The 15,148-nt window shown below is 52.3% G+C and overlaps 1 protein-coding gene across 3 annotated transcripts in view; it reads right to left on the reverse strand.

Moving 5' to 3' along the window:
• Positions 1–15,148, reverse strand: part of LOC112646716 (c-Maf inducing protein) — a 231,258-nt gene that overhangs the window by 187,155 nt on the left and 28,955 nt on the right. Inside the window, exon 1 of one of the 3 annotated variants that reach the window (XM_035716594.2) lies at positions 10,215–10,721. The exons of the other annotated variants lie outside the window; for them this stretch is intronic. Coding sequence (XP_035572487.1) covers positions 10,215–10,396 — 182 coding nt within the window. The 5' untranslated portion in view covers positions 10,397–10,721. Of the gene's footprint in view, positions 1–10,214; positions 10,722–15,148 lie in introns of those variants that run through there. 3 annotated transcript variants of the gene reach the window in all.

A 15,148-nucleotide genomic window follows, 5' to 3' on the forward strand; every position in this document is an offset into this window, starting at 1 on the left:
TCCCATCCTTCCCTGGACGCCAGGGCGGAAATCCATAACTTCCCTCCTTGTGGGAAATGCAACAGCAGACAGGCTGGATGGATCTGCTCTCCTGAAGGTCCCTACAATGCTCACTATCGAAGGCAGCTCCTCTACATGTCCACTTGACCCCCTCAGGGGAGCCTCATCCCTGCAGACCTGCCTGACTCCCACTGGCCACTGTGCCCAACCTGCCTGGGGTCTCACCCACAGGGTTCTTCCTCTGCTTCCCCCAGGCCAGGAAGGTGCACTTTGAGCCTCAGCATCTGTTCCTCATGAGACCCTGTGTTATGGGCCAGGCACTCTACAGTTAGTAATTCTCATTAATTCAAACCTTTCCCATAGGGAGCATAATGAGGTCCACATAGAGAAGTTTTAAACTGGAGTTCAGAGAAGTCACCTAACCTGCCCAAAACCTGGAGTGACCAGGTATCAGGCTTTAGTCACCAGAACTGGGTAGAAGTCCTGTCTGCCATCAACTCTATAGTCTACAGCTAATTATATAATTACTCTGTGCCTCGGTTTCCTCATTTGCAAAGCGGGAACAACAGCGCCCATGTCATGGACTTCTTTAGCAGGCTAAACAATATAGTGCAGGGAAGGGCATGGCACCTAGAGGCTCTCAGTCAATGGTAGTTACTGTTAATTCCTCTTTTTAAGGACACTCATGATAAAAATCACTTCTGTGTACAAGAGCTCCAGGTACCCAGAGGCCCTCAGGCAGTGCTAGGCAGTCAAAGGAGCCCAGGACTGGGGTCAGCCAAAGGAGTCTGCATCCCAGCCACATCACATCTGACCACGTAGACGTGGCATCACAGCAAGGCAAGCAGGGCAGCCCCTCTGCCCACACCGTGACCCCCGGAACCGTGCAGAGAACCGCGTGTGGCACTCGGCATGGGGAGCCGCCTGAACACTAGTCCCGGGAAAGGAACCTGCCAGCACTTCTCTCCAAACCTCCTTTTGATGTCAGCTTCCTGTGGGAAACATGTCCTGCTCCACTTCCTCCCCAAGGTGAAAGGAGGGCTGTCTGGCCTTCCCTTGGAAAGTTCCTAAGAAGGCCCAGAGCAGTTGCCAGCACTGAGTAGGAGGTGCAGCCACGTGGCTCCTCCCCACGCCCCCACACAGTCTGTGTTAATAGAGGCCACTTCTGGGGAGCCCGCACCCCGGCATCTACTCCGTTCTCAGCACAGATCGGGAAACACCCTCCTTGGACTGAGACCCAGTCTGGGTGCCCTCAGCCCTAGCGAGGGACAGAGAGGGGAACGGTGCTGCGGTGAGCAAGCAGGGGCATACATGCCGTTGGGCAGCAGTGGAGGTGCACAGCACTTCCCTGAGGCCAAGGCACAGACGAAGTGGGGCCTCCATAGGCTAGAGACCCAGGAAAAGGCAGCTCCAACAGCCTGATGCCAACCTAACTTTGCCCCCGCTTCGCCAGGTGACCAGTCTGTGCATGAGGATGGAACCTAGAGGCAAGCTTCTGGAACATTCTGAACCAAGGACTCTGGCTTCAACCACATAGATCACATATAGAATCACAGTTCTACATACTTATACAAAAAAATTTCATTAAGAGATTTTTTTAAAAATCAGCTAATAAATAAATCATCTTTCCTAAAACTTCTGAAAAGCTCCAGTTCATCAACTGGGCCTGAAAACTGAAACGGAGGCCGGGCCTGGCCTGGCCTCTGCCACAGGGGGTCTGCGTTCAAACTGGCACTGCGGCCCTGCAAGCCCCATGGCCCTGAGCTGCCCACTGCTCCTCCTCAAGCTCATCTCCTCATCGGTCAGGCCCACAGTCTGGAGGCTCGCGGCTGGCACATGTGCCTTGTGCACATCAGGGCCTCATGAACGGTTTGCTGCTGCCATTGTTCCCGTCTTTGTCGTCACCAACTCTCTGAGCCTCGGTTTCCACAAATGTGAAGTGGGAATGATCAAATGGAATCAGCACACTGCTGGGGGATATAGTGGGAAAGGCCCTGGATTGGGGCTCCCTCCAATGCTGGCCGTGGGACTGCTGCCACCATGGGCCTCACTACAGAGGGCCGCCCCTCGGGCCACACGGACGTGTGCCCTGCATGACAGGCCTGCTCCCAGGGCCTCGCTGAGCCAATTGCATGCAATCCTCTGTCCAGCCAGGGAGCAGGCAATGGTACTGATGCCTGCATCTGAAGATGCTTGCAGGTGCAGGAGAAGCTAGTACCTGTCGCGTCTCCCAATCCACCCTACCACCCCACTGCTGGCTATGTCCCGGCACCCACAGCCCCATCACGTGGACACCTAGCCCGGCCCCAGGGAGGACTGGACAGGTGGCTTCTGCACTCTATGGTGGTGTCCCCCTGTGTGCCAGGACCGTGCTCTCACTCTGTGGGGACACTGCCACCGCCAGAGGCAGAACTGGGGCCACCTCCCTGTCCCTGTTGCTCACCCTGGTCAGGAGCCCCTCTCTGCTGCTGCTCCTTGCCCCCCGGCCCTAGCTGGAGGGGACTCCAGGATCTTTGCTGTTAAGAGCGGTGCTAATAGCTGAGACAAGGGGCAGAAGGAAAAAGGACAGCACAGGCTGAGGACATGTCTCAGGCATGTGTCTCAAAGTCAACTGTTGACTATGACACTTAACGCCACACCATTTTCAAGCCACAAAGTCAATTTAAGAAAAAGAAAATCCGTGAAACCCAAAGCTGATTGGGCTGTGTGAAAATGAGGGCATTCTCATGCTGCCCATGGCATTCCAGATGGATTCACCTATTCTGGAAAGCCATCAAAAGCCAACAAAACATTCATACCCCTTTGACCAACCAATCTCCTTGCTGGGAATTTCTCCAAATAATCATCCATCACCGTAAGGAAAGGGGGAAAGAAGCCACGAGCACACAGATTCTGCTATGGCTTCTCTACTACAGAGGAAAGGCAGGGAATGGCTTCAGTATCTGACCAACAGGCGACACATCCATAAAACACGGTGTGGTGGCTTATCATGCAGCCACTAAAAATAGCGCTTGCGAAGACCACGCAAAAGAGAATCCATGCTGATCACAGCAGAGGGGAAACAGAAACAGAACCCTGTAGAACCATAAAAATACCTGCATCTACAGACAAAAACCAAAAGGACTAATTAGAAAACCAGTACAAGTCAGTCTGAGTAGCCAGATCCATTCAGCTCAGAGAGCAAAGGACATCAAACAGTCCAAGTCTCTGTGGTTCTCGAGTTCGGGGTAGCAAGTGGCATGGGTTTCGGAAAGCACAGAACTTATCCAAAGGTGCGCTCAAATCCGTTCAGCTGGGGTGTGTGTGGGTAGGGTGGGATATCTGTGGTTATGTTATGGAGTAGAACTGTGAGTAAAGATTTTTCCCTCCTTCTCTCTTCTTCTTAAACTGCCTTTAATGTTGCTTTGATAGTGTTTTTGCAACTAAGTAAAGGAAAAATTGGGATTCTTGCATACAGGGCTTAGAGCTGACAAAAGGCTACCTCACATGTAATCTTACATGATCTACCAAAAGCTACGGAAGGAAGGTAGGGCAGGGAGTTTAATGACCCCATTTTCACCAAGATGAAATCTAGGAAGGGGGGCGGGGAGGGCTTCCTCAGCACCACAGCCATGTGGTGACAGAGACGAGACTCACACCAGGCCCTCTGGGAAGGAAGTTCCAGGCCCCACATCAAACCCTCTAGGCCCGTCCTCCTGGGCTCATGTGAGGCCAACACTGGACGCCAGAGCTCCAAACCCCTGGACATTTGGCCATGGCCATCTGCCCCCACAACACAGGACACACATCAGGGCCCTATTACATACTGGCCACCAGGCTGATAGCCGAGCACCTACAAAGGAGAAAGCCCTGACCTGCTCATCACCACACTTCACACAGTAACAGGACAGGAAGACCCACAAACGAAAACCTCTACTCCTGGTCCCTCATCCAACTCCTGCGGCCAAATGAGGATGAAGGTGACTGCACAAACACATGAGCCAAGGCTGTGTAGTCTGCCCCAAGTTTGAATCCCGACTCCTCCACTTACTGGCTGAGTACTGACTCACCCTGAGCTTCAACATGACCTACCAGTAAAATGGGGATTGTAACAGGGCTATAACCTCTCGGAGTTACTGGGTAAAAGTGGACAGTGTGTGTCATGCACACAGTTCAGTGCCTGGCCATATCAAGTGCTCCTCCAAGCCTGCCGTGTTCCCCCTCAGGGCCTTTGCACTTGCTCCCTCTCTGGGACGTTCTACAGCAGATACCCAGGTGGCTCCCCTGGTCACTTCCTTCACATCTCAGCTCAAGCGTTACTCTGGCAAAGCCTACTCTGTTCACATGGTAGATATTCCTGCCCTCTTACCCTGCTCTAGTCTTCTTCGTGGTCCTTACCCACACCTGCGACATACGACATATTTATCAGGTCAGGAGCAGGGCCCCCCCCTCACCACGAGAAAGAGACTTTGTTCACTGCAGTGCCATTTTCTTAGCATGTAGTAGGAGCTCAATGTTGAACTAATCAATTAATAAATGGGCTGATGATTTTGCCAGAGGAACAGGAGCCTTTGGCCACACTTAACCAAAGGCCAACATGACCTTTCTCAGCTCCCACAGGGCGTCAGACTCCCCAGGCCACTGCAGGCCTTTGGCCAGGCCACCACAGTATCCATAAGCTCCACACCCTCTTTGCTGTCCTGCCTGCTCCCCTGGGACCAAAAGGCTGGCGCTGAGAAGACACTAGAATCCTGTAGGCCAGAAGCATGACGGATTGCCTTGCTGAAGTGGGAACTACAGATTTCAGTACATCTACTGGATTCTGGAACCCCTGGAGGAAGCAAGCCAAATTCCTAGCACAGAAAGGCTGGGAAAGTTCCCAGGGTCTTTTCTCCCTGCCCCCCCCAGGGTCTCTCTCTTCCTCCCTCCTCCCAGGGGCACATGCCACCCCCCACTCAACCCCCACCCCAGCCAGGACTGGGACCTTGGATGCCTACAGAAAAGAGCTGCCACCTGCAGAACCCTCTCCTGCACTGGGCACTTCATGCACATGGCTCAGCTCTCTCCCTGACCATAAGCTAGGCATGGTAGTGCCACTTCACGGAGAGGACGGGGGCTCCAAAGCCCAGATGCCTACACCATGGCTCCTGAGGGGCTGGGGCCTAGGGGAATGGTGGCCTCGTGGGTCAGTTTGAGGATCATGTGTGCTGGGTCCCTGCCTGGTCCGAAGGGCTCCTGGACCTCCAGGTACAGCAGCACTTTTGGAACGGGGGCCCCCAAAACAAGACCTGTACTGCTGGTTTCTCATCTAGGCCCCTGCATCCAATGATGCAAGAAGGAAGCACTACCGCCCCCGCCCCAGGTTTGGAAATCCACTCCTTGCCTCGGTGATTCTGAGCTTCTGCAGGTAAGGTCCCCTATACAGGGAACAAGCCCCAATTCTCCCTTTCACCCAGCTCCTCCTCCAAGCATCCACTTAGATATCACCTCCTCTAGGAAGCTTGCCCTGACCCCTCAAGTCAGCCTCTGAGAGCCCCCCCACCCCAGCAGCATCAGTACAGTCCTTGCTCAGGGCTGCATCTCTCACGCCTATGAGGCCAGGACATACCACACATTGGATAAAGTGAAAAATGAATGAATGACAGCAAAGAGAATGGGAACACTGAATGAAAGACTGAGCTGTGAATGGCGCACGCAAGGATGCCTGGGAGGCCGGCTCCTGCTCGCAGTGACCGCCCAGCACCAGGAGTCACATGACAGCAGCACGCAGCTGACTTTCCCATCACCACTCTGCCCACACTGGCCATTATTCCTCATCCCATCAAGATCACGAGGGGCTGCAAGACAGCAGAGGGAGTCAAGGGGTGGACAAGAGTTCCCAGAAGGGGGTCTGGAGGCTCTAGGGTCCCAGTAGCCCCAGAGCTGTGATGGGGCAGAGGAAAAGTGAGGGAAGCGGGTGACCCCAGGGGTGGCCACCAACAGGAAAAGACTGGCAGGTCACCCTCACAGCAGCCCTGGGAGCCTGGTGTTTCCCACTTCCTCCTGGAGAGAACCAGACACATAATCAAGACTTCTCGAAGAATAAAGGAATGATCACGGGAATAACAGCCAACACAGCACTCCCCTGCGCACCAAGCCCCATTCTAAGCACAGAACACATAGCACCTCACTTAATCCTCCCACTATCCCTGAGGCAGACAGTGTTATCCCCACTTTACAGGTTAAGAAGCTAAGGCACAGAGACTCAGAAAGTGGCCCAAGGGTACACAGCTCGTGAGTGGACAAAGGGAATTTAAAATTCACACAGACTGGCTCTGGCATCTGAACTCTTAACTACTGATTAATGTCTCTCAGCTTTAGTGTGCTTTGATCATGTAGCCAGTAATTAGTTAATTCATTAGTTAATTAATACTCTCAGTTTTAGGATACACAAGCCTTCCAGCCCCCAACAGTAATAATAATGAACAGGGCATACCAATGGCCTCTCCAGAGCTGGTACAGAGGAGGAGCTGGGGGCACGGATTCAGTGAGACAAGGGGCATCAGCAGATTCCCTAATAACTGCCAGCAGAACTAGCACATCTTTTTTTGTCCAAGCTGCGTGTCACTGGGGGTGGCTCTGACATGGTGATGGGGCTAAGTCCTCCCAAAGCTACTGTTTGGTACCAGTTTGAAGCCAGATGCCAAGCTAATCATTGCGTAGGGATTATCTCCTATGATCCTCACACAGACCCTCTGAAGGTGGTGCAAAGATGCCCCCGGTTGCAGAGAAAGCAAGTGGAGGCTCAGAGAGGTTAAGTGACTTGCCCAACGTCACACAGCTAGGAAGTGACATTTGAACTCGGCTTCTCTCTGACGCCCAAGTCTACCCCTTGCCCTCCAGGTCTCTGGCTTCCTTCGCCTTTGGAGAGGAGGAGCTGCCCGGAAGCCAAGTAGGACAAGCCTGCCTGGCCTGCCCATTCCCGCCAAGTTGGCTCCCTCAGCCTGCCACAGGCCCCGGAACCCCATCACTTCAAAGTGATTCACCCTTGAGGTCTGTGTGGTCTGGTCTGGACCTGGGGGGTGGAGGAGTCGGCACCACGCTTGCTCCTGACCACCCAGCTTTGAACCGGGTTCCCCAAGACCTCAGGAATCCAGGTGCAGCTCTTGGAAGGGCCCCCAGCACTCGGAAAGCTGGGATGGTGCCCTCCCACAGGGCAGAGACACTGGGGGGCCAGAGGGGTGCCCAAATCAGCCCCCATCCCAACTGCTCGGCCAGTTTTGCCTCTCTCCTGGACCCCCTCATGCTGGAGGGAGCCCCAGCCCAGCAAGCATCCCGGCTGTTTCTGCAAGGACTGGCGGCTGGAGGAATGCAGTTGTCTCAGCTGCCCCCAAACCTCCACATCCCACGCTCCCTCCAGAATGCTTGCCCTGTCCCACTCTATGCCCCTCAACGTGCTCATCTCCTGTCGTGGGCCCTGGAACCCCAGGAGGCCAGGGAAATGCTGGAATGTGTGATGCCTGAGGTCAGAGCCCGACTCTGATCTGAGTTGGGTTGAGATGAGGGGAAAATCGCCAAGAACAACTCGCTCATTTACTTCATTTCCAGACTTGGCGGCTGCCGGGGCCGGGCTTCCAAACCAAGCTGGCTGTGGCCAGGACATGTGCAGCTGCGCAGCCACAAGGCACATCTGGATCCGCTTAGGGAGTTAAGAGCCATAAAGTTCTCTTAAGAAATTAGTTCCTGGGGAGCTTAGGTCTCTCTGGGGACTGGGTGAGGGGCCCCTTGGGCTAAGGACACCCGGAAACTGTGAATGGGGCTAGGGGACATCTGGGTCTCCCTGGAGAGTCAGCTCATATGCTCAAATGCAAAATGGCTGGGGAGGGCACACAAGCCTGGCCCTGGCACTTCTGGCTGTGTGGCCTAGGGCACCTCTCCTGAGTTCTCCGGACCACTGGGCAAATCATTTCAGCTTCCCTGGAGAAGAGGAAGCCACAGTAAGGACTCAAAGTGCAGTTCCTCAAGTTGCCACTGTGTCCTGGGGTCTAGTGCAGATCTGGCCCGTGGGAGGCAAATGAGTGAAGGAGCCCACGAATGAATGAATGAACCTCGTCTTCCTGAGCTATCAAATGAGGATGATGGCATCTACCCGAGGTTGCTCTGAGGACTAGCCAGTAGAAGAGAGGGGAGGCCCTGGCACAGAGTGTGTGCACACTTCGCCCTCAATTTTCAAGTCCATCAGCTATAGACCTCACAGCCCCAGGGGTTGAAAACTTGAAGAGTCCCCAAGAAAGCCCTTCCGTGCTAGATCTGCCTCTTTTTCCTCCTGTAGACGCACACTTGTGAAGTCCAACACAAGCACTCACTCTGACCAAGGAGGTGACACATGTGCTAACAAACATGCAAAGAACACAGGGTGATGGCCTTGAGTGTGGCCTCGCTGAGCCCCCTCTCAGCCTGCCAGGCATGGCGCCAGGTTTACACCTAACACCTCGCCATCTGGCAGCAGGCCTGGGGGCTCGGGGTCACCAGCCCCATGACACAGGCTCAGAGCAGCTAAGTGACGCAGTGAAGGAAGAAGCAGAGTCCGGGCAAGAGACCAGGTTCCAACTGCTCTATGGGGTGGCACGAGCAGGCTATACAAGTCAAGCCCCCGCTCTGTCTCTCATTAACCATATTATCTCCAGCAACTTCTCTTGCCTCAACTTCCCCATCTGTCCAGGGTGGGGGAGGCTAATAAGACTGCCTATTTCATCAAGTTGCTTCTCATCCGTATGAAATGCCACTTGCATAACTAAACAATAATAAAAACTCTCATAAAGTGTCTGGCAATATATTGTAAATGCTCAGCAAATGCTAGTTTTCTTTTTACTATTTTGACTGGCTGTCCACACAGTGCTAACTAAGCCATCCATTCCCCTGAGTGCAGAGGGGACCACAAGAGACAGGTTAGAAATCTCCTAGAATTTTTTTTGTAAAGATTTTATTTATTTATTCATGAGAGACACACAGAAAGAGGCTGAGACATAGGAAGAGGGAAGAGGAGAAGCAGGCTCCATGCAGAGAGCCCAATGCGGAACTCGATCCCAGAACTCTGGGATCACGCCCTGAGCCAAAGGCAGACACTCAACCACTGAGCCACCCACACGTCCCTCTCCTAGAACTTTCTAAGCCAAGACTTCCACCTTGCTGTGTGTCAAAATCACCCAGTGTTACAAACTGTGGTGTCCAGCAGCAATCTTAACTGGGTTTGCAGGCACAATTAATGGGCATTTTTATGGACAAAAATAATTTACGTTATTATCGGCTTTCTACAATGGAAGTTGTAAAACAGCTCAAAGACAGCGAAAGGCAGAAATCAGACAGGTGAGCTAAACAAGGCATGCAGGGATCTTTCCCCACCCATTTCAAAAGCATTTATAGTATCTCCTGACTGACAGGATCTCACAAAAAGATGGATGGAGAACGTACTATGGTAGGAAAATTTAGAAACAACTCAAACATCTGTCATAAGACCATGGTACACGTGTGCGCTAGAACACTCTGCAGCTATTACAATAGACAGTGTTATGATAAAGAGGCCAGGCCCCCCACCACCCCATCACATGAACCCCAAACCCCAGGCGTCAGAATATCAGGGTTTAGGCTCCCACATTACTGTGATATGCAGCACAGGATGGGGACTGCTACTCGAAAGCCACCAAGCAAGCCTTGGACAGAAGAGAGGTCTTCAGGGGCTGCCTGAAGACACAGAGGGAGGGAAGAGGGTGCTGCTGGGCGGAGCATGTTCCCAGGATGGGATAGAGGAGTAAGGAAGCCAAAAGTTAACCTCAGACGGCCCCATAAGCTGATAGCAGAAGGAGGACGACCTGGCACCTCCAGCCCTGTCCAGGGCCTCTGGGTACGGGATCTGCCAATATGCCCATCTCTTGAGTGTCTGTGAAAGTCTATAGCCAACGGTCAGTCCTTAACGAGCTGGGTCTGTGTGCACACTGGGAGGTTGCACTCCTGCCTCAAGCAGGGACCAGGGGCAAGTGGTGAGGTTTTCACTGCAGGGATTTTTATACCCGGGTAATCTTTCTCCATTAGTGTCAACATACACTAGCACCCCCCTCGGGGAGGGGGCGACCGTGGCAACACTGCCAGGGCCTGCTGAGTGCTGCACAGCCGTTTTTGCTTCCTGCACCTCCCAGAAATTTCCCTCAGACTGGCAAGTGGAACCCCACCACTGCCAGGGCCTTTTCACAAAAACTGACCTTGCCAGAAGGAAGTGGGACCAGCAGGACACACAGTGAAGGATAGCTTCCACCTTCCACCAGGCAGTCCTCCAGCCTGACCTGAAGTAACCTATGGAAAAGGATGACGTCCAAACAAGTCTGAAATTACTTTTGACTTCTGTTCTTGCTTTCTGTAAAGGTAGAGAAGGCACCTGTTTCATTCACCACCAAATTTGACGTCTAACAGAAAACCCCACACAAGGTAGGTGTTCAACAAATATTAACTAAATCCGTAACAAATGCTCTCTTACACAAGATCCCAATGGGACTCAACATTTAAGGGAAAATGTAGTGGGTGGAAAACTTGAAATGCAGACAATTCTATCTACAGCCTTAATTTTTGTCCTTTGATTTGGATAAAGATCACCATTATTTGCCTGGAGAGATAATGCTCTGCAGGAGAGGTTGTGAAATTCTAGAAGCAGGGTTTGTAAACCACTGTGCTGTATAAATAGCAAAAGCTGTATCTGACCAGCACCGAGGCTGCCTGGAGGAGGGGACAGTTAAGTCAAGTCCCCAGATCAGACTGCAGGTAAGACTGGGGCCTGGGCTCAATGTGGCACACCCCAATGGGCCAGCCATTCCCACAAAACAGAGTGGGCAGTGCAGGAAAGGAAGGGGAGGGGGAGAGCAGGAGGGAGAGAGGGACGCATTTCAAGCTTAGGAACTGCCATATTCTTGAATGTTTGCTCTAGCACAGCTCTCTTCTTCAGAGTCAAAACCTAAGTTCCTACAAGGTTCTATACCATTTGGCTCCTCACTGACTCACTGACCTCAACTCCTAGAACCTCCTCAAGTTGACTTGCTGTGCTCTGACCATCTCCTTGCATTCCTAGGAAACACCAAACTCGTGCCCCAGGGCCTTTGCACATGCTGATATAACTACACAGCTTGCTTCCTTACCTCCTTCAAGTCTGTGGTCAAATGTTACCTTCTCATCCAGATCTTCCCTTGGCCACCTTATTTAAAGTACCACCACACACAGACACTGCACTCCTCCCCACTCATACCGGCACTCCTGTCCTCCTTATCCTGTTTTTCTCCATAGAATTTATCAGCAGTTGACAAGATTTTCTATTTCCTTATCCATGTTCTTCCCGCATGGGGCCTAAGGAGGGCCAAGACCTCATCTGCTCTGCTCTGTGCCCAAACCCTGCCTGGCACACAGAGGATGCTCCAGCAACACCTGCTAAATGAGCAAGTGAATGGGCCTGCTCTGTGCCAGGCACATTCCATGATTAGCCTCGAGAACAGGCTCAGCTTAGAGTGTGGTGGAGACTGGATCCACTCAGCTCCAGTGACTTCAAAGCCCAGGTGTCCACATGCAGTTATGTGGGGCCTGCCTGACTCCACAGAGCCAAACTCCCTCCTGTCTCAGAGTTCACTGGATCCTGAAGGATGTTAATACTTCCAGTTCTGACCAAAACTCCTGTGTGGGGTTGGGGCAGGGGCCTCCCCACCAGGCTCCACCCTCCTGGGACTCACAGAACTTCCTGTGCCCTCACATCTCACAGGAGAAGAGGTACTTTCTTCAGAAATCACTTAGCGGGTGCCTGACTCCCTGTCTGGACCATGGCTCATTTGGCCTCCAGCATGCGCTCCATTGCCCTATCTGGCTCACCGCGCATCCTGCTGGTCCTCACTGCAGGCAGACAGGGAGCAACACCCCCAACTGCCATGCTCTCACCTCTAGGACCCCAGCCAGCCCCACTCTCCCGTGCAGTGGGATATACAACAATGGCCCCCAGAGATATGCTAGTCCTAATCCCCAGAACCCATTAATATGTTCCCTTAGCTGGTAAATGCAACTCTGCAGATGTGGTTAGGTCAAGGCTCTTAAGATGGGGAGACTGTCCTGGAATATCTGGGTGGGTGGGCCTGATACCATCACAAGGGTTCTCAGAAGAGGGAGGCAGGAGGGGCAGAGTCAGGGAAGGAGATGTAACAGCAGATGCAGAGGGAGGATGAAGCTACCACAAAGCCAAGGAATGTGGGCAGTCTCTGCAAACTGGAATTCTGCCCCAGAGCTTCCAGAAGGAATGCAACACCTTGATTTCAGCACCATATTTTTGGGCTTCTGACCCCCAGAAGTGTAAGATGATAAATATGTTTTGTTTTAAGCCACCACGTTTGTGGTGCTTTGCTATAGCAGTTATAGGAAACTAACGTGCTGCCTGCACCCTCCACTCAAGAGGGGGCCTGCCCTGGCCCCAGCATGGTCTGACCCCACGCAGATGCTCCTGGGACTTCCTCTTTCATAATTATGTCAGGGCCTGAGAGCTTGTACTCTGAAGCTGGACAGCCCCGTGCAGCTTTAGCCTCCACCTCTCAGGAGCTGTGCAACCTTGAAAACGTTTCCTAACTTTTCTGTGTCACCTTCTCCTGATCTCTCCCAAAGGGCTTGCCACAACTGCCATGAGGCTGGCATGAGAGCACCCACGGACCCACAGAGCCTGGCATACTCAAGTAAGGGTCTGCCACTACGATCTGACTTCTGTGCAAGACCTCAGGCCTGTGGAGAACGGAGACCATGCTCGTCTTGCCCACCACACGTCCACAGAGCTAGGCCATCAGGTCTTAGTAACAGTTGTTGAATGAATGAGCCCTATGGCACAAAATATCTCAAACACAGACATGAGGAGCAAGGGACAAGCCATGGGACACGATGTTCCTGAAGGAAGACAGAAGCCAAGCCAAAACCCTCAAGGATACACAGCTTCTCCCATGTCTGGCATCAGGTCTGGTCCTCAGACCCACACCACATTGGCTGACCTTCCCTTTCCCCTCACCTCGACACCACAATGACTGAGGGGAGACCCCTGGATGATGGCTGATAGAGCCCCACCTGTCTCCCCAATCATCATGTCCTCTTCAGGGCCAGCTCATGGGGAAACATATGTCACTACCACAGTCCCCTGCATGGGGTTCCTGCAGAGGTCAAATAAGAAAAGGCGAATGAAGTATATAGTGCCTGGCATACAGTCAGCACTCCATAAATGCTAGTTAGGTAGTCTGTAGTTAGTTTGTCCCACAGCATACATTTGAGTAGCTATAAGCCCCCTTTATGCAATCACATACAAAAGAACTATCTAGAAAAGTAGGAGAAAGGATCAGGTCAGGGCTCTGGACTCAAAGATTTGGAAGCTGTATGAACTTGGACAAGTTGCTTAACCTCTCTGACCTGTTACTTTAGCTATGAAATGTAGATACTATTACCTGCCTAGAAGGAGCACTATAGCACAAGAAAAATAATGCATATCAGCCATTCTCACACTGGAATCACTTCAGGAGCTATATAAAAAAGGCTAATGCCCAGGCCACCCCTAGACCAATGCAATCTGCATCTCCAGGCTGGGGCCCGGCATCAAGGGTTATGAAGATCACTTGGTACAAGCAGAGCAGAAGCACAAATGCTTACACACACCTGGCACACAGCAGGTGCTCAGGAAATCCAAGTTTTCATCATGATTTCAGCAACTGGCAATGATTTTCTCTCATTCATTCAACATGTATTTGCAGAGTGCCTAAGATATATAAACTCACGGGTTTCAAATCATGTGCCCAGGCAGCCCCGGTGGCTCAGCGGTTTAGCACCTGCCTTCGGCCCAGGGCCTGATCCTGGAGACCCAGGATCGAGTCCCACGTCGGGCTCCCTGCATGGGGACTGCCTGTGTCTCTGCCTCTCTGTGTCTCTCATAAATAAATAAAATCTTAAAAAAAAAAAAAAAAACACCATGTGCCCAAGGGCCAGAGGTATGGGGGATGGGGAGCAACTGTCAATGGGTACGAGGTTTCCTTCCGGGGTGAGGAAATATTCTGGTACTAGACAGAGGCAGGACTTGCACAACACTGTGAATGTACTAAATCCCACTGAATTGTTCGCTTTAAAATGATTGATTTTATGTTAAAGGAATCTCACCTCAATTTAAAAAAAATACAGATACAAAAGAACAAATACTGTATGATTCCTACTTTTAGGAGAAGTCTGGAGCCGTGGAATTCAGAGAGCCGGTAAAATCAGAATGGTGGCTGCCCGGGGTGGGGTGTGCGGGGAAAGAATGTGGAGTCAGTGGTTAAAGGGGCACAGTTTCAATGTGGGAAGATGAGAAAGTTCTAGGGATGGATGATGGTGATGCTTGCACCACTGAAATGTACTCAGAACAGCACACTTAAAAATGGTTAAAGTGGCAAATTTACGCTATGTGCATTTCCCCACAATTTAAAAAGTCAAGTGCTGACAGTCCAAACGCACCACTGTCCTCATCAGCAGAGCAGCCCAGCCCCATCTGAGCTCACTCGCTTCTATCGGGAGACGACAGCTTCCCAGTTTTTCCAGGCGAGCAACTTCGAGTAACTGAACGCCCTCTTTACAAACAGGATGGAGACTGTGCGTCTGTTTTCTCTATGGGGCAAGGCCAGATTAAGCAAAGAAAACACAGCGGGGCCCCTGCCCCTCCCCCCAGGAAAAACCCTGCCGGGTCAATAGCAGAACTAAAAGGCCTGGCGTACACTTTCACTTCCTGCCCAAGTCCCCCGACTCCCGGTGTCCAGCGAGGCCCAGACTGGGGATGGGTGGCAGGTGCTGCTCTGTGAGCCTGCTCCCAGAAGGGTTTGTCTGTGCTGAGCTCCGGTCAGCAGGACGCAGCCACGCTGGTTCTAGGAGGCTCCGGGCGTCGTCTGCAGGAGGTGAAGGACCCACAGGAGGGGTACTGGTGTGGCTGAAAGGGACTGGACTCTGGGAGCCCTGGGTCCCCTGGCCACTCTGGCAGTGCACCTCTGGGTACATCACTTCCCTGTCTGGCCCTGAACGTCCTCACCAGCAGAAATGAGAGAGCTGGATTCATTCAGGAAAGATAAATGGGTTTATCTCATGAGCTGACTTCTGTCAACAGGGAGGCTCTGGGTGCAGCAGG

The sequence above is a fragment of the Canis lupus genome, chromosome 5, assembly GCF_003254725.2.
Source record: "Canis lupus dingo isolate Sandy chromosome 5, ASM325472v2, whole genome shotgun sequence".
NCBI lineage: Eukaryota > Metazoa > Chordata > Mammalia > Carnivora > Canidae > Canis > Canis lupus.